This window comes from Hippocampus bargibanti, linkage group LG19 (assembly GCF_051943395.1).
Source record: "Hippocampus bargibanti isolate YZ-2025 linkage group LG19, ASM5194339v1, whole genome shotgun sequence".
Taxonomy (NCBI): Eukaryota; Metazoa; Chordata; class Actinopteri; order Syngnathiformes; family Syngnathidae; genus Hippocampus; species Hippocampus bargibanti.
In genome coordinates, this window is record NC_142752.1 from 6,542,701 (window position 1) to 6,562,551 (window position 19,851).

General features: G+C 42.4%; 1 protein-coding gene across 1 annotated transcript in view; it reads right to left on the minus strand.

Annotated features, from left to right (window-relative positions):
- The window catches only part of adgb (androglobin), a 40,080-nt gene that overhangs the window by 4,984 nt on the left and 15,245 nt on the right, over nucleotides 1-19,851 (minus strand). Inside the window, exons 14-31 of the mRNA XM_089022458.1 lie at nucleotides 17,955-18,003; nucleotides 17,192-17,282; nucleotides 17,031-17,094; nucleotides 14,787-14,892; nucleotides 14,383-14,521; nucleotides 13,754-13,868; nucleotides 12,614-12,778; nucleotides 12,382-12,520; nucleotides 11,992-12,126; nucleotides 10,103-10,196; nucleotides 8,511-8,642; nucleotides 8,269-8,422; nucleotides 7,993-8,180; nucleotides 7,650-7,855; nucleotides 5,973-6,130; nucleotides 4,583-4,685; nucleotides 2,997-3,133; nucleotides 991-1,146 (exon numbers count right to left, since the gene is read on the minus strand). Coding sequence (XP_088878584.1) covers nucleotides 991-1,146; nucleotides 2,997-3,133; nucleotides 4,583-4,685; nucleotides 5,973-6,130; nucleotides 7,650-7,855; nucleotides 7,993-8,180; nucleotides 8,269-8,422; nucleotides 8,511-8,642; nucleotides 10,103-10,196; nucleotides 11,992-12,126; nucleotides 12,382-12,520; nucleotides 12,614-12,778; nucleotides 13,754-13,868; nucleotides 14,383-14,521; nucleotides 14,787-14,892; nucleotides 17,031-17,094; nucleotides 17,192-17,282; nucleotides 17,955-18,003 — 2,331 coding nt within the window. The remainder of the gene's footprint in view (nucleotides 1-990; nucleotides 1,147-2,996; nucleotides 3,134-4,582; nucleotides 4,686-5,972; nucleotides 6,131-7,649; nucleotides 7,856-7,992; nucleotides 8,181-8,268; nucleotides 8,423-8,510; nucleotides 8,643-10,102; nucleotides 10,197-11,991; nucleotides 12,127-12,381; nucleotides 12,521-12,613; nucleotides 12,779-13,753; nucleotides 13,869-14,382; nucleotides 14,522-14,786; nucleotides 14,893-17,030; nucleotides 17,095-17,191; nucleotides 17,283-17,954; nucleotides 18,004-19,851) is intronic.

Sequence of the window (19,851 nt, forward strand, 5' to 3'; positions counted from 1 at the left end):
CCATTCCCGATTTTTTGGGGGTTTTGTTTTTTGCCGATAAAGTGCTGGTCAGACCTCTGGCAATGTTATTTCCTCCCATGGGGGGGGGGGCAGCATCTGAATGTTGTACAGTTACCCCAATTTAAAGTTCATATAACTCCAGAACCATATAATTTAGGAATTAACTCTTGTTCTGGGTTTTTTTAGGGGGTACAGATAAAGCACTGGTCAGACCTCTGGCAATGTTTTTTTTTCCTTTCCACGAGGGGGCAGCATTTGCCTTTTGTCAATTTTAGTGCTTTGTTCCTGCATTGGCTGTTGTTAAAGAACTATATAAAACAGTATGTATTGCATTGTATTTTGGACAGCCACTCCCATTTCAAGTTCAGATGACTCAAGAACCATACAAGTTAGGAATTAACTCGTTTGCGTTTTGGTTTTTGCCGATAAAGCGCTGGTCAAACCTCTGGCAATGTTTTTTTTTCCTTCCACAAGGGGGCAGCATTTTCCTTTTGTCCATGTTAGCGCTTAGTTACAGTTTCAGCTGATGTTCAAGCGCTATATAAATCAATATGTATGATTTGTATTTTGTACAGCTGCCCTCATTTCAAGCTCAGATACCTCCAGGCTAATATAATTTAGTATTTTTTTTTATGAAAGAAGAGAGTCTAAGAGTTTTTTTACTCTGCATTGAAAGTTCATGTTTATGTAGTCCTAAAACTCAATATCTGTGGGGCCGGGAATTTGAGTGAAAATGACAAAAACCCTGGCAATGGAGTGAAAACGTTTTTTGCACATGTGGCAGTGAATAAATTAAGGGTGGAAAAAATGAAATTCGTAATGGTTTCGAACATCCAAATGCCCAAATATTTCAAACCTGTAACCACAAGCCTACTGTCCTGGCACAACTGTCCGAAATTGCTTGCAAAAACAAACACGGAGTTCCACTCCAAGGGTGAACTAAGGTAGAGTGTCCCGATACTTTTGCCTCCCATCTCGCCACTCAGTTACCTTGGCAGCGCGGCCCGGCTCAGCCGCCTCCCAGGCTCTTTTAATAGCCTTGATTTGCTCGATTCGCTCAACATCCTTCTTCACCACAATGTTCTCGGCTTGGCTCTTGTCGACAGCCACACGCAGCGTGTAGTTGGCCTTGGTCAGGTCGAGGCCCTGCACGCACACACAAACACACATGAGGGGGGGGACCCACAAAAATCACACACCGGCACAAACACATTTGAAGGTCACACAATGTAAACGCATGAGTCTACCTCCTTCAATGAGCAACCATGCCCGGATTTAGATTTTTATTTTATTTTTGTCTTGATGCACCGCTCGATGAATATTGTTCCGTTAATGTATTCGCAGTTCATGACATCGGCAGCTTCCAACAACGATGTGCCGCTAACGAAAGAAAACATATTCAAATGGAAATGGACTGCAGAGAGCGGGCGCGCCGGGGTGAAAAAAAAGGGAAAACATTTGCCTTTCAAATTTGATTGCAATTTGGATTAGATGTTGAGCAAACAAGAAGCACATCTTAATATTCTGTGATCATTGAAAGGGATATGTTTTAGTCCCATCCCAGATTAGTGAAAATTCACAATTTTGACAGACTAGATAAAATAATGATTACAATAATAATAATAATAATAATAATAATAATAATAATAATAATAATACATTTTATTTATCAGCGCCTTTCAAAACTTTCGAGGACACTTTACAGTTGCAGGATAAGAACAACATATTTTTCTGTCGGTGAGTAACGGCTTGTTGTTCATACCCTCAGGGCAGACAACCAGGCACTCTTAACTCATTCACCGCCATTCCCGAATTTGTTCGGGTTTTGTTTTTTCTCGTTTGTGTGACGATAACGCGCTGGCCATGGCCTCTGGCAATGTTTTTCCCTTCCACAAGGGGGCAGCATTTCCCCTTTTTCCATATTAGCGCTTTGTTCCAGCTTCAGTTGTCGTTAAAGCGCTATATAAAGCTTCATGATGCCTGGTTTTCTCATTACTTCCGATAAAGTGCTGGTCAGACCGACCTCTGACAATGTTTTTCTCTTCCATGGAGGGTGCAGCATTTGCCTTTTTCCCATGTAAGCACATTGTTACAGCTTCAGCGGTCGTTCAAGCACTGTATAAAGCTTCATGATGCCTGATTTTCCCATTACTACCCAGTGCAGACCTCTGACAATGTTTATCCCTTCCACAAAGGGGCAGCATTTGTCTTTTGTCGATGTTAGAGCTTTGTTACAGTTTCAGCTGTTGTTAAATCTCGATATAAATCAATATGTATGTATTGCATTGTATTTTGGATAGCCGCCCTCATTTCAAGCTCATATAACTCCCGACCCATATCATTTAGGAATTAACTCTTTTTTCGGATGAAAGAAGAGAGTCTACGGCACGGATGTCAAAGTCAAGGCCCAGGGGCCAAATCTGGCCCACGACATCATTGTACTCGGCCCGTGAGAACATATCAAACTTGTGAAATTACATGATGCTTGCTAAAGTTTGAACCAGAATTTCAAATGGTCCCATGTAAACAACAATAACAGTCATTATTATTATTCTTACTTCAAATTTGAAAACTAGTAATTCAGTACTTTGTTATGCGCTCTATATGTAAAATGTGGACGGGATTAAACATTTTAATGACTTCCCCAAATTCATAATGGCCCCCTGAGAGGAAACCGTAACTACAATGTGGTCCGCGGCAAAAAAAAAATACTTTGACACCCTTGGTCTAAGGTTTCTCAGGCTGTATTGAATGTTTATGTAGTCCTAAATCTCAATATCTTGTGGGTCCTCGAATTCGAGTGACGATGACCAAAACCCTGGCACTGGAGTGGGCACATTTTTGCACGTCTGGCAGTGAATGAGTTAAGATCCAGCAATGATGTGTTTAAGGTGTGTAGGCAAAGGTGGCTTGTTACATACATTACAGAATTGCCAAGCTTTTCAAAAAGAATCGATTCCTGCTGTAATTGATTATTTTTTTAAATTTGTCATTACCGTTTCTTCTTTGGAGACAGATGAACAACTGCCGGTGGCCTTGTCATCTTCACCTTTTCGGTTGCCTTTGCCTGTGTCAATGGTCGGTTCATCACTGCCTGACGAAACAGATTCCACCAATTCCTCTGGAAAAAACACTAATTTGCAGAAACAGAGGTTTAGGGCGCTATGTGTTTTATCTGCTTGTATTCATGTTTTTATTACAAGTAATTTTAGTGTGTTTATATTATCACCAATTCACAACAAATGGATAGGCGAAAATGCATGACTTTCCACAAGGTGACAGTATTGTTCTCTCGGAGGATTGCATGTCAGATCAAATTCAACTTTGGAGAGACCGTCAAATTGCTGTACATTCTTTTCCAGAGAGAAAAAAATGTCTTACTCGGGAGCAGGATGTGTTGTGTACGCATTCGTATGCCAGGTGGCAATGTTGCACTTCCAAGCTAAAATGAAACTGGGCGTTTAAAAAAAAAAAGTCTCCCTCCATCCAACAATCCATCATTTAACTAGACCTCCAACTTTACTCTCATTGAAGTCATTTGGAAATTCAGCACAATGTCATTTTTGGATAATAAAAGCCCCATACGATAATTGGTAATGTACTGTACAGGTGCACATACCCGTTAAATGAAAACAAAGCAATGTTGTTTAGCATTGAGGGCTTAAGCAATACATCGCAGGCAGCTGTGCATTAAACATGCATACACTACTATTTGGCTTGTTTAAAAGGGGTGGGGGGGTCGAAACACAGCACGGCGTGACCGAACCATGTAGCATATAGGGAGCACGATCAAGGGCACAGCCTCGCCGTTGAGACGTGGCTTAACTGGGCGAAATTAATTCACTTTCCTGCTGAGATATTTCCCAGGGCACTGTGAAAAGGGGTGGGGGCGGGGGTGGGGGCACGAAGAGCAAACTTCATTTGACTTCCCATTGACCCACTTCCTCAAGCCTGGTGGAGAAGCATCGGAGGGCTTCCGTGGTCGACATGATTCATTTATTGACATAGAAAGTAACTATCAAGACAAAGCAGTTGACCTGGCCTGTTAGTTACGGTATTTTCCGGTGTATTATATTATTTCACATACAGTAAAGTCTCGTTATATCGATATTCAAGGGAGTCCGAAAAATATCGATATAACCGGGACTATCGATATATCCGACCCTGTTTGCATGTAATTTTCTCCGTGCGTGCATAGAAATAGTATCGATATAACCGGGACTATCGATATATCCGATATCGATATAACGAGACTTTACTGTATAAGGCGCACCTGGATATAAGGCGCTGGGTCATCTTTAGAAGAAAATCAAGACTTTTGAGTGTGCCTTATACACCGAAAAATATGGAAATTGGCCACTTTAAAATTCTACAGGTTTTGTTCACTCCAGTGTGAGCAGGTTTTAAGGAATAGATGCAGATTTTCGGTACAATCCTACATGATATGTATTTGAGTTTAAAGAGGCAGTAACTTTTATTTCTATGATGCAGTTCAGTCAACTACCCACATATGCGTGTGCACAGCACTTTTTTACGTGTGATCTGAGACTTGGAATAGGTTTACTGCACAGTAGTACTTTACCTTGGGTTTCTTTGAAACTGAGCAGATGGGCAAAAGCCAATTGGGATTCATCCAAATCCCAGCTGTGGTGGAGTACCTCTGCCCTCAGCAAATATCTGTGATCCTGTCATACATACAAAAAAAGTTGAAGTGAAATACTGGAGGTGATGGGGGGGTGCATGGCAGACAAAAATATCACGCAGAGGATATTTAACTCATTCACTGCCAGTCGATGTGTAAAACTGTGTCCACTCCAGTGACAGCGTTTTTGTCATTTTCACTCAAATTCCAGGACCCACAGAATATTGAGTTTTAGAACTACATAAACATTCAATGCAGCGTAAGAAACCTTAGACTCTTTTTTTTTAATAGGAAAAAAAGTTAAGTCCTAAATTATATGGGTCTGGAGGTATATGAGATTGAAATTGGGGTGGGTGTAAAAAATGCAATACAATACATACATAAACTGAAGCTGTAACAAAGCGCGAACATTGACAAAAGGCAAATGCTGCCCCCTCGTTGAAGCGAAAAAACTTTGCCATAGGTCTGACCAGCGCTACCCCCCCCCCCCCCCTCCCAAGAACAAATTCAGGAATGGCACTCCACGTCATATTTCTATCTGTGTTTTTGTGTTGTGTCACATTATTTTTTTTTTTGTATTTGCTTCATGTTTATGTTGTTGTTTTTGACTTCAAGATGGCATTGCGAGAGTGGCTACAGTTACAGCGGCTCCTGTATATTGTTTTTGCTGTTATGGAATGTAAATTTCTTCACTGTGGAAAAAAATAAGGCTCATCTAATTTAATCTAATTTAATCTAAATTTGGGAATGGCAGTGAATGAATTAATGCTAAAACTAAGAATGTGTAATGTGTAATCCTGTCCCACTTTTGTTTTTTTAATAGCTCACACTCAAATTCAAAATGTCTCCCGTGGCTCTCTGCACCCAGTACCATCTCTTTAATCACAGACGTCCGTTTTAATTGATCAGTGGACTTCAGGACAATCAATACGGTATGCGAATGACTCCCGCCTGTAGATGCTTTAGTGGATTTGTCATGATTCGTCTCATTACCGTCCACACTGCTGCTCATTTTTCATTAGTGGCTCTGCATGTGGTGTATAAAATAAATAAATAAATAAATAAATAAATAAATCATGTCCTGCGTGTGATTGTTCATCGACGATTGAAGTGATTACTGCTCCCTGGCAAGTGCTGCAAAGTCAGAAGTGCCCTTCTACTTTCTGCTGCTCTCTCCTCTTGTGTGAGAATGTGAATTGAGTGAGTGAGTGGGTGGGTGGGTGCTGAAGTTCATATATGTGTCTGCAAGTAAGGTGCTATGAATATCTGGCATTAAAAACTGGATATGAAGACAAGCAGAAAGAAGAAGATGGGGGAGGAAGAACGTTACCGCTGCCTTGGTGGGCGGCGGCGAGTGGTCATCTTCGCTGTCTGATTTCCCTGACGTGCTGCTTTCCTCGTTTTCGTCCGTGTTGTCATCTAACACTTTGATCTCGTCCTCCTGGACCGGGGGCGTGTGCTGGTTCTCCTCTACCGCGCCACTGGGAGCTGTAACAGAAGAGAGTAAAGGGCCTGAGTTGGGAGGAAAAGAAAAAAAAATGTTGAGGTCTGTTATGGCGGCGGGAAGTGGAAAATGATATTAAGAGAGTTAGCAAAAGTTTCTCTATGATGGGTAGGTTGGAGACGGGCGCTATTCCAGTTTAGTTCATTCTCAGGACAATACATTGGAACCTAGGATATGGAACAATTTTTTTTGTGCTATTTTTTGTTTATTATTCTTTGTGCTGAATCAAATGAAAACTGTAATTTTTACAGTAATAATAATAATAATAATAATAATAATAATAATAATAATAATAATACATTTCATTTATAAGCGCCTTTCAAAACTCCCAAGGTCACTTTACGGTCACACGATACGTTTTTCGCCAAATAAGACACATTTTCTACATTGTTGTGCACAAAATCAAGGTTTTTTTTTTACATTTGTATGTTTTCTGGAGTGTTAATTGGAAGTCGTGTTGAGGTGAAATATCGTTTTGTTTATCAGATTCATTGAGAATTGGCTGATTTAAATAATCATTAGCGGTATGTACAAGGGCCGCCGTAAACTAGTGTTGTGCCCGACTCTGTCGAGGCTCCGAGACAAATTCCGAAACAATTTGCAAAGCACGATTCAAGGCGTGGGTCAATTTCACTTGTGGCTACGCCCAATGCCTCGCGAGACGGAATTCCGACGTCATCACCCGCTCGAAGATTTGAAATAAAATGGCGCCGGGCGTCAATGAGATCACATGTGGCATTGACACACCCAATTTGCATCGTCAATCGATTTGTTCTGCATTGGACGCACTGTTCACAATGAAAAAGAATATCCCTTGTCTGGGATAATTTGGAGATCTCTCTCAAAATGGTACAAATTACAAAAACAGCGCAAAAACATTACCGAAACTCCTGTGTATCCCTCACTTTAATGTCTTCTACTTGGTGATGTTTTAAAAGGTGAAGTGTCAACTTTGTTCTAAAGAACTTGAGTATTAACAGAACATCTTTCCCGCAACAAAAATGAATGAAAAGGATGTCTTGTTCCTTTTTTTGTATGTCAATGTCTAAAGTAAAGCAATTATTCTTTCAAGCAATACACGTAAATTCATTCACATCACAACCCCCTGCCATTTTTATGCAAGAGCATTAGGGCTAGCAAGAAAAACAATAAAGTTGTCATGATTTTGAATTTGATCTCAGAAATCTGACTTTATTCTTAGAATACTGACTTTAATCTTAAAATTCGGACTTTAAAGTGAGGATTCTCACTTTAAATTCTGAATCCTGAGATAAAAGTGAGAATGCTGCCATCTTTGTTTTATTTCCTTTATTGGCCCTAATCCTTTTCTGTACATTTTGACCCCATGAAATCCATGGTAGCATTTTAATCACTCTGTCATGACATTTAAATGAGGCCTCATGAAGCATTAACCAAAAAAAGCATTGCTTCAAGATCCCTCATTTTGCCATCACTCACGTAAACTCTGCCCCTCAAAAATAAAGAACACTAACAGTCCCAAACCTGTTAGCTCCTCCTCCTCCTTTTCCTCCTCCTCCTTCTCTTCATTAGGCAGAAAGTTGGCGACAGGAATGACAACGTGGCCTTGGCCGACGGCGCTGGCAACTACCGTCTCTTGCTCCAAGATTGACAGACGTATCTTGACATAACGGTTGGATGTTTGAAAGTGAACCGTGCCGACGAGAGGCACGGTCACCTTCAAAGTATAACTGCAGGGAGAAAACAAAAAAGATAATAATAATAATAATCGCAATTTAGAGATAGGAAGCAACACAATGGTGACTTTCACAGGTAGGCTGAAATTCGAGTCGTGGATGCGCTACTGTGGGTGTTTCGTGGGTCTTACCCACATATTATATTGTTATTGTTGGGAATGTAATAATCCTGGAATTCTTGCACGGCAAAAGTGATGAGCGGAGGCGCATGTGCTAATTTTGGGAGAGGCTCTCGTGTGCCAGTCAAGCGTAAAGTCCACTTGGCGTTAGCGAGCGGCGACTCGGGCGTGACGACCTCGGCAACAAACGTGTAACCCAGCTGCAGGCGAGAGACGCAAAAATGATTTGTCAATTGTTTTTCATTGTGTAAGCATCTTTCGCAGTTGCAAAAGTAAAAAGGTACAAACCTCATTGGGTTGATAAAGAAATGGCGGGACTCTTGTGATGAGCTCGCTCAGCTCTTCGCCGGTGTCGTTATTAATGATGTGTAGGCGAGAATACAAGACTGGACTGTAGACTTTTGGCAACATTAACGTCTCCTTTGTAAAAAAGAATACCTCTCTTCGCATGCATACAACATGGAGAAAAATACAAAGACTCAGAGATGAGGGGGAAAAATGCATCTGTCGCAATGATGAATATGTCCAACCTAAAGATCAAGAACCATGAGTTGGTTTTGTCCGGGAGGTTGACGGAGTAGTCGGTAAAGACGACTTTGGTCCATTCATCAAGCTGACATGGGTAGATAATGGTTTCTCTGTCGGATAGCTCAAACATGTACCTGTGTAGAAGAGAAATGATACTTTTGGACATTTCAGTAGTCATCCAGTTTTTTGCAGCGCTTGTCCTCATTTTGGCCGCCGAGAAGAGCTGGACCCGATCCCAGTTGACTTTGGGCAAGAGGCGGGTTACATCGAGGACTGAAATAGAATAACAAGATCTGTCCTGGCAACACAGTACACACAGCAGCAATAAAGCGGCAACAGTGAAAAAGAAGTTCAAGATGGCGGCCGAGTCGGCAGCTGCCAACAAGTTGTTTTTTCAGCATTTTTGGTCATGACATTCATCAAGGAGGAGACTGTGCTGAGCGGTTGCGCCATGAGCATGCCAGCACTGTTTTTGATTGAGAGGAATCTCTCGATGCCATTTGAATGTCATTGTTGGACAGCTTTGTGGTGATTGTGCTTTTTGGGCATGTAATAAGAAGCATTTTCACATCTCCGCTTTGTTTAGCGGAAAGGTCGGTGCTGTTGGGAAGTCTGCGGCTGGATGGATGTGGAACTGTCGCGGCTTGGAATTGAAGCGGATTTATGCAGGACAGGAGATGTGAGGCAATCTCATTTCATCAATGTATTCTACAGCTTCGTGTTCGCTTTCAACATTTATCTTGTAGCAGACGTGCACATTCCACCATGACGGCGCTGATCCACTGGTGAAAAGGACGCTTTGATCCTCTCCTGTTTCATCTAGAACTGCTTCATGCAACAAAGAGGGTGCAGAAAGTGCTTAACATTGAATAACTGTGTGTCTTTTGTGTTGTGTCACATTATTTGTTATTTAGTTTAGTTGTTCTTCTGACTTCAAGATGGTAGCAAGACTAGACTACCTTGACAGCAGGTCCTGTATTTAGTTTTTCTACTTCTTTCTTTCCTTTCCTTGCTCATGTACATTGCTCCACTGCAGGACTAATAAAGGCTAATCCAATCCAAGAAATAAAATGGAAATGCCGGTTTAGGTTTCGCCCAAAGTAATGCACTACTGAAAATAAAGGATCCTGTTTGGTTTATGAGAGATGGCTTGAGTCAGAAAAGCATTAATATTATCCCTCTGGAGGAAATAAACGTCCATCATTTTGAACAAATCAAACAAATGGATTACGTCAAATTTAACCGGACAATCTCCACAACCATCACCGCGGGGCCCTCGGCACTCAAGCACAAACATACTTCCTCCAGGCGGTGGGTCATACGGCAGACGCTGCGAGCGCGTTGGAACCACGTAAGGATAAACAGCAGATGGTACCGCTGGGAAAAAAAAGATGGAACACAATGTGGAAAATGCTCCCCGCCTGGCAGGCGTAACCAGGAGAGGGAGCCGAGGCAGAGCAGAGGAGCTCCAAAGGATGAAACGATATCAAATCGGGCTTGCCATGTTTTAACAGGCTCGCTGCTGGTTTGATGGCATACTGTCTGTGAAGAGGATGTGAAAGCTTGAGAGAAAAAAAGTGTAATCTTCATTTACCGGAGCAGGGATGCAGCGTGTTTGTCAATGTCACATTCCACCTTTGACCACATTTCTGACAGCACTGCGGACGCACGGATGTTCTCCTTGGTGCCTGCATGACACGAGGAGCGCATCAACGTGGGTAAAGTAGCATTAAAGATGAAAGACAATGCACATCGCCAATACATCAAACATTTATTGGGGTTGACCTACTTTTCAGTGGAAAGCCTATTTTGCTTCGCCGGGTGGGGGGTGGGGGGTACTGGGGTGGTATCGCAGCCTATTCCTACTGTACCTCCACGGAACACAAATTGTGTCGACATTGTGTCGCACTTGCACAGGTGTCGCCATGCTAATGAGCGGGCGGTCTGCCTCTTTTAAATTACTGCTTCTTTGAAAGTGATACATCGGGGCCAGGACAGGCCACTGAGAGATGAAGACCTACTATATTTATCACCAGCGGCAGGCTAGAGACAGACGGGAAGAGCGAGTGCGGAAAAAAAAAAATGGACAGGGGGAAAAAATAAAGCCGGCGTGTCAACCAAAAGAGTTGTTGCTGCTGCAGAAAAGCCTGAAGCCTAATTGACTCATTCACTGCCAGACAATGTCCAAAAGTGTGTCCACTCCAGTGCCAGGGTTTTTGTCATTTTCACTCAAATTGCAGGACCCACAGAATGTTGCGTTTTAGGACTACAGAAACATTCAACGCAGCGTTAGTAACATTAGACTCTGTTCTTTCATCAGGAAAAATACAGTTAATTCCTAAATTATATGGGTCTGTAATTATCTGAGCTTGCAATTGGGGCAGCTGTACAAAATACCATACAATGCATACATATTGATCTATATAGAGCTTTAACAGCAGCTTAGGCGGGAACAAAGCGCTAACATGGACAAAAGGCAGATGCTGCCCCCTCATGGAAGGGAAAAAAACATTTCAAGAGGTCTAACCAGCGTTTTATCTGCACCCCCCAAGTTAAGACAGGATCAATTTAACTCATTTACAAATTTATTCGGGAATTGATAAAATGACGTAGAGCACCATACTTGAATTTGTTCGGGTTTTGTTTTTTCATGCTTGGGTGCCGATAGAGCGCTGACTAGACCAATGGCAATGTTTTTCCCTTCCACAAGGGGGCATCATTTCCATTTTTTTCCCATGCTTGCGCTTTGTTCCAGCTTCAGCTGTTTTTCAAGCGCTATATAATATGTATGTATTGCATTGTATTTTGGACAGACGGCCTCATTTCAAACTCATATAACTCCAGACCCATATAATTTAAGAATTAACTGATAAAAGAAGAGAGTCTGGCTCTGTAAACCTGGCCCAAAATAATATATATATATATATATATATATATATATATATATATATACTTAACTTTCCAAATCATGATCATATTTTGAGTATCCACTGCGACATTGTGCAGAACTTGACGAGTAACACTCAATTAACAAAATATGCATTACATTTTTAATATTACATTGCACATAAATATGAATTGCACTTAAACAAATGTTCTCAGACAAACACTCAAAAGACAAAAAGCACACAGATGCAAAACGGGAACGAAAACTATCACCCAGCCCTCAGCCCACCGTGAACCACCGCAGGGATGCGGTGGCATGCATGTGTTTTGTCTTTGAGCGTGTTGATGTGTATGTATCAGCACAGTGGCGACCCGTAGCGTGTCAGAAAGTATTAGAAAGAGTGGCAGTCTCATCCTCCGCTCACAGGCTCAATACAAGCCACAGGGCTTGATCTAACCGTGACCAGAGGAAGCAGACGGTGCCTCGTACATGCTTTTATGCGTTTGGACAGCGCTACGGACTCTACTCATCAAGACAGATGGATTGCTCAGCATTCCCAATGATAAATTCGCAAGACTTTAGCAACGTGAATTTACCTGGTTTGGAGGAATTGTGCACCATTCGCACCAAGAGTCCTCTGAAGGCAGCCTGCAGGACCGTCACTGCCTTCACCTCTTCTGACGTCGGCTCCCTGTCAATCCATGTTTCCGGAGGCTTTAACTCCTGACGCGCTTTTAGGGAATGGCAAGGTGAGAATAACAAGGGGGAAAATGAATGCTTTGACTCCAATGAAGTGGTTCGCACAGTTTGTTCAGGACCACGTTAAATAATATATGCCAGTCAAGGCTTCTCATTGAAGAAATGCCAATTGCGATAAAATGAGGAAGTACTGATTTGTAGCACAGTGGTCATGTAGCGATAATATTACATAATTTGTGCCGAGTCAGCGATATCATCATATAAGCATGAAGAAAATGACATGTTACATGCAGGGGAATACGGTCTGCGTGCCCTAGCCAGCAGTGAAGGGTCAGCAGTCAGGGCCAGTACGGCAAAGCGCTCCGGCGGGGTCATTTCCCTGCCAAAGGCATCACACAGCATATGATAGACAGCCAAGCTGAACACCTGAGGAAGAACCCCCCCAGCACGCATCAGAGGAGAGATGATTTATATTAATAATGAGGAAAAAATAAAGAAATAAAATGGACGCATCCAAACCTTTCGTATCTTCCAGTTTTCCAGTGGGGTTTGTTTGGGACTGTAAGCTCCTTCCAAGTTGCGTCTTAAGTGAGGCTTTGGGCCATGCCGGTCGTGGAAGGAAGCAACTACTTTGGAGAGGGCACGCATGATAACCTTTGCTTTGTCATTGAAACGAAGACTTTCCTAGGAAACATAAATAATTTAGAGATCTCAGACCTCAGAAGTCCAAGACGGCCCCCCGAGTAGGCAGTCGTCAGCAAGTACTCTCACGAGCCGCGTCTTCTTTGTTGTTTTTGTGTTTTATTTTGTCACTGTGTCGTTGTGCATCATGTGGAACGGATACAGATTGTTTTCTGCATTTTTGGCCACGACATTCATCAAGGTGGAGACTGCGCTGAGCGGTTGCGCCTTTTCAGCAGCACAAATATGCCAGCACCGTTTTTGATTGCATTTTTCACAGCCTCGCTTTGTTCAACAGAAAGGTCGGGTTTGCGGCTGGATTGATGCATGGCCAGAGGGGCCCGTGATGAGAAGAAATCAGCGTCAGCGGAGAGCGGCGATGCGTATGTGGAGTGTCCGCGGCTTGGAATTGAAGCGTATTTACATGAGACAGAAGATGTGAGACATTCTCTTTTCGTCAATGGATGCTACAGCTTCATGTTTGCTTCCAAAACCTAGCTTGTAGCAGACGTGTATATATCATCATGACGTCCCTGATTCACTAGTGGAAAGGAGGCTTTGATCCTATCCTCTTTCATCTAGAACTGCTTCATACAACATAGCGGGTACAGAAAGGGATTAAGATTTAATGATTGTGTCTTTGTTTTGTCATATTATTTTGTTATTTTGACTTCAAGATTATTAGAGTGGCTGCCTTTCCAGCAGCTCCTGTATTGTTTTTCTACTTCTTCCTTTCCTTTCATCTTATTTTCATCACTTTGCTGCTGTGAAATGTAAATTTCTCCCCTGTGAGACTAATAAAGGCACATCTAACCTAATCCAAATAAATTATATTAAATGTTAATGGAGACTTCCCATTTATTGCCATTGATGGGTTGCAAAGTGCTCATCTGACTGTTGCTTGAATAGAAATTACACAGTTGTGGTCAGACTACTGGTTTGGGGGAGGTAATATAAAAAAAGGCTTGCGTGATTCACCTTGGTACAGAGCGACATGATGGCATCCTCCTCCCCAAAGGAAAAAGGTGTTTTGCTGAACAGGTGCACATGGTAGCCCAGCTCGGCATACGTGTGGAAGGACAAAACATGACGCCTGAAGGTTGGAGAGGAAGCATGCAATTGTGATTCGTTCGGACACTTTTTTTTAGCATGAACCCCCAGGAGCAGATTTCACGGTCTTTCCTGATACAAACAAATGAAAATTGTAGAAAAAAAAGGAAATCGCAAGAATGAATCGTGTTCCACTTTAGTGGTTGCACAGTGATTTGAAACATGTAATGATCTGGCGTCCTAGTTGAAGAAGTAGCAGCCTGACGTGCTCTCCTAAGCACCAAGAGTTCACAGTCTGGTCAAACCGAAGGAAAAGTAGAACTCCATTTCCAACGCTCCATTAGCGTTACATAATTCAGTGAGCGGATCCCAACTCGACGGATGAGCACTAGCAGGCGCTCTCTGGAATGGACGCTAAAAGTGAAATGATCCCGGATGGAGGGAAAGAAAAAACAACACAAAAATAGAAGAGACAGGGGGAGATGAGCTATTTTTTGTGGGTGTTTGTATTTCATCTTGCCCCAGGTGTAGAATTTGAATACAGAATATGTCCTTACCCCGCGGGTAGGTTCAGCACGGTGGCTTTGGTGCAGTTGGTCTCGATGGTGACGATGGGCAGTTGACACCGTCTGCTCTTCCAATGGAACGGGGCAGCCTGGAGAAGGGCGGGGCAGCGAGTTGCTGAAATGTCATTGGCTGAGAAGGGCACACAGATGCAGAGATGGAAAACGTGCTCATCTGTACGGCACTAATATGAACAGGTGATAAAGACCATATGACTCTGAGTACTATTCTGCTGTCTTTCTACATGTGCTATTCGACCATTTGCATTCAATCATTAGTTAAATTTAAAGTGTAAGAGAACCACAGCATGGAGCTCAAGGCAAAACTGTATTCAAATTGAGGCCGTTAGCGTTAAAATATATTTGTATATGGGTCATATGCATACGTGACTTCTTACAAGTGTTTATTCCTCCCCAGCGCAGCAGGCCAGAGAAACTGATGAGGATCTGGGAAGGCTGCAGGCTGTCCACACACAAGTAGTACGTCCCTCGCGCATAGGAGCACTGAGACAGACGCACATAAGCACACACACCGGGGTAACTTATCAGTAGAAAGGCAGACAAGGAGGTGAAAAGACGCAGTGGAAGCCACGGGCAGAGGGACAGTAGTTGAACTGAGAGAGGCTTGAGGAAGGGTGCGAGAGTGGAGTTAAGTCAGGCGAGATAGACAGGACAAAAGGAAAATACAAGCGGAGTGATAAAAGGAGACAACAAAGTTGTTGGTGGTGGTGGTCTTGACGTGTTGGGAATGACAATCAGAATCGTCCTTATTCCAGGAGATACACCTCCACAAACAACTTGAGGGTCTATTTACAACACCACGATATGGCAGAGAAGGCAATCGGGAATGAGCCGTGACTTAAATGTGGCCCTAAATATTAGCTTTGTGTGTAAAAGTTTGGGATACTGTATGTTACGGTGTATAAGGTGCAATAGATGACCCTGCGTCTTATACGCAGATGCGCCTTATACATATGTGAAGTCATATTGAGCCACAACAGATTTAACAACTACTGTCAGCAGCCATATATGTCTGTGTAAGCTCTCAGTCGTACAGGAGTGGTCCATCGATGACAAGGTTTCTTCAGCCGTCTTTTGTACTTTTTTGAAGGTGTCAGACGTTTTGCCTCCTATCCAAGAGGCTTCGTCGGCGAACTAAAGTCTAACTGGCCGTATCAGCCCTATTCATATATCCCTAATGTCCAGACATGAATCTCACTCCACCAGACCGGTTTAATGAAGGATTTAGTTGTTTTATGAGAATCGCTTCTTTTACTCCCCTTTCAAACCATCTATGTTCTTTCGCTAAGATTTTAACCTCATCGTCGTCAAATGAGTGGTTGCTCGCTTTTAGGTGCAAATGTACTGCCGATTGAGGCCCACTAGTATTACCCCTGCGATGTTGATAGTCTTTTTTTGAGAATGTGTTGAGTCTCCCCAATGTACTGCTCTTTACAATTTTCATTCTTACAATGTATCGAATAAACTACATTACTTTGTTTTTCATTTGGCAGCCTATCTTTTGGATGCACTAATTTTTGCCTTAACGTGTTTATCAGTTTGAAATAAGTAGGAATTTTGTGTTGCCAAAGGACTATTTGTAGTTTTTCAGAAACTCCTGCAATGTAAGGTACTGCTACTCCTCTCCTTCTTGTATCTTGAGAATTTTTGGTTTCATTCCCTATTCTTTCTTTCTGACATTTGTTGAATGAGCACTGAGGGTACCCAGAGTTAGTGAGTGCTCTCCTGATATGTTTTGACTCCTTTTCTCTATCTTCAATGCTTGTTGGTATTAGTTTAGCCCTATGCTGGAGGGTTCTGATAACTCCTAGTTTGTGTTGTAAAGTAAGTATTGGTCAGTGTGCATAGCCTTCCTAAAGACTTCTGTTTTTAGTGCTCTGTGCTTTACTAATTACTTTACAATCCAAGATGGCTAGTTGGTTCTCTTTAATGTCCTCACGAGTAAATTTAATGTTGATGTCCACCGAGTTGAGGTGATCTGTGAAGGATTGAATTTCTTGTTTTTTAATTATGCCAAAAGATCCGTCCACATATCTAAACCAGTGTCTAGGTTTTGTCCCCGGGAAGGATGTGAGGGCCTGTTTCTTCATCTCTTCCATGTACAGATTAGCCACTATGGGTGACGTCCGACACCTTCAAAAAAGTACAGATGACGGCTGAAGAACCTTCTCATCGATACTGTCAGCAGCCGTCAACATTTCACTCTGTAGAAGTATTGTGTAACAGCCTCTATTGTAGCATATATAATGTGGTGTGCCTTAAATTTGGAAAACTTTTATGTATTTATTATATTTGGAAAACTTTTTTCATTCACTGAAGGTGCGTGTGCCTTATAGTCCGGTGCACCTTATATATTGAAAAAGTTTGAAAACACATCATTCAATCGGAGTGCGGCTTATACTCCAGTGCACCTTATACACTGTAAAATACAGTATTTATTTACAATCAACGCATTTGAATCTAACTACTTCCCATTATAAGAACACAGTTTAAAGAAGACACTAAGTTGTCCGTAGGTGTGAATGTGAGCGTGAATTGGAGACACGGTACGGGAAATTACTGCATCTGCCTCATCATCATAATCATCATCATTATCATCCCTAAGTCAAAAAGCAGTGTACCTTAAAAAGGGACTTCTGGGCTTGGTGCGGGTAAGTTTCTGCATTATGGAACACCAACAACCGACTACATGAATTGGGAAAATACATTTTTTCAAAGGTCCTAAAACAGTCTTGAAAAGGTCTTGAAACATGTTTTGAATGTGTCTGCGTGTGCGTGTTACCAGAAACATTTTGGAAAGTCTTCCAGTTGCACCCAAGCTTCTGGTAGGATGGGTTTGACTATAGCTTCCTTTATTACACTTGCAGGTAGATCTGAAAAGACGAGATTAAATTCAATTTGAATAACACGGCATGAATTTCTTCTCTGAACCACTTATGAGCTATGTGTAGGCCTAAGCTTTTTTTCATTTCTTTACCATGAAAACTGATGAAGACTTATTAGTGGAATGGATGGAACAGTCGATTTAGACAATTTGCAGCAACTTTTGAGTTCTTTAGGTAGGAAGATCGACAGGGCGATCGGCAGAGCGATCGACAGGGCGATCGACAGGGCGATCGACAGAGCGATCGACCCCCCCCCCCCCCCCAAACACCCTCCTCTTCGACAGCTCGACAGATAAATAGTTCGATATTAATCAGCCCAATTTGATTTTGATGTCACACCTCCTACGAAAACTCAATGATCAAGGCCGTCATTTGCACATTGGTTGCCCGTTCATTCAAATCTGCAGGTGTTACTAGGCAACTGAATGAGGGCAGAGCAAACTGGCCGGCTGTCTAAAGGAATCATTTCAGCGCAGTCTCCATGCAAGTGTCTTGGCCAACTAAAAGGAGGCGTGTAGACCCAAGATGGATGCAGTGAAAAGTGGGTGATTCCAAACAAGGGCAAAAATCGCCGGTTAACCTTGTGGATTGGTTTTATCTTAGTTTGGCTCTCACAAGTCAATGTGGGCTCTATTTCAATTGCAAAGCGGCAACATTTACCAATGGAGACCACATCTTCGTCCTTCTTCTTATTGTCATCTGCGGGAACCTGAAGGGAAAGAGTGAGTGGGAGTGAGTGAATGTGTAAGAGTGAGCAGTTGAGTTGCAAAAGCATCCATAAGCACACCCGGGAGAGATGTCACAAATTCCTCTGGTGACTCCGTGACAGCTGTGGTGGTGCGCCGTCCCCAATGATCACCACAGGACAGCAGATAGGGTTTAATGTGACAAGAGCTGCTGCTCCTCCCATGCTGCTGCTCGACAACACCACCGGGGAATGGCGCGTCTAATTTACTCTGACTTTCACTAATAGATGAGGATTTATGATGTCCTTGTTTAGCATGTTATTTCTGGTCGAGGAAGAGGGATTACTCAAGTGCTCCAATGCCAATGTTCGTTTGCCGAACCAATAATTCCATTTTGTTATTATGTCATTAGCAAATTCCATCATATTGTATTTGGGGAGCCAGAAAGCACACAGGCACCTTGTTACCTTGTTGTTATACAAGTTTTGATTTATGAGTACCACTAATAATTTTGACCCTTTTAGAACCCATAAAGCGACAACTATTTGAAGACAATGCAATGCATTCTCTTGGGTCAAAATTCCATCTCAGAATCAGAATCATCTTTATTGGCCAAGTCTGTAGCGCACACAAATAAATTGTCTCTGGTAGAACATGCTGCACGAGTATCACCAGAAAAAAAAACATGACAAATAAGTATGGAGCACACTAATAAATGCTAATTTAATTTCATCTAATGGAATTCCTTAATGTTAGTGGGACAACTGTGAGACAATGTGCAAAGTATCAAGCAGACCGTGGTTCAAGTGACTACAGACCTGGAGCTACAGTGATTATAACGGGATGCTGTTTCGCAGGGTTGTGCAAAATTGCATAAAGGCACTATACAGTTATATCTGTGTCACTGTTTAGAGACTTAATGGCGACGGGGGAAGAAGCTGTTTAAATGTCTGCTGGATTTGGTCACGCCTGCCAGAGGGGAATAGCTGGAAAAGGTGGTGGGCAGGGTGCGGAGGGTTCAGTAGGATTTTCCGCACGCTTGTCTTGATTCTTGCAATTTGTAAGTCCTCGAGAGTGGGTAGGGCGGTGCCAATGATTTATTCCAGCGTCCTAACTGTTTGTTGAAGTCGTATTTCGGCCATTTTTGTGGACCGTAATGAAAGAACACAGGATTGATTCGATGACTGCCGTGTAGAAATGCTGTCACACCTTTTCAGAGAGTATTGGCATTCCGTATCCTATCCCCGATACTTGATCTGAATTGTCCCTCTTTCAGAAGCACAGAGTAGCAATCCGAGTGGAAGTTCAACATCTTATTCAGCTTTTGACGACAACTCAACCTTCCTGGGCAAGACTCTGATGACTCAGAACGAGTGTGTGTGCACGTTGGCGCGTGTGCGCGCTCGTGTTTCTGTGAGTCACCCCTTATTTGAATAAGCAGGGTGGGGAGTAAGAAAGAAAACTCAGAAAGAAAAGAGGCTCCTGTGATTAGGTTGGCACATTTTACTTTCTTTCTCCGGCACATAATTCCCGATGTAAATTCCATGTCACGCAAGTTTGAAATGAAAGTAATCACGAACAAGCATCTGGCGAGAGATCCATAGTGCATATTCACAATCTGTATTCCTTTCTGTCACACACCCTAAAGAGATTCACTAAATGTCACTGTCCCAGCGCCCATTCGAACAAACTTAGAAAGCGTCTTAAACTTGCTGCATTAAGACTTTCGGTCAAAATCAAAACAAACGTTACGCATCCTCTTTGCTCACAGATTGTTGGTGTTTCGTGAGAAATCGCATGCGCAAGACTCTTGAGGTGTTAATCTGCTGCCTCTTGATTAGAAAGCTTTTTTTTCTTTTTAAATGACAAAA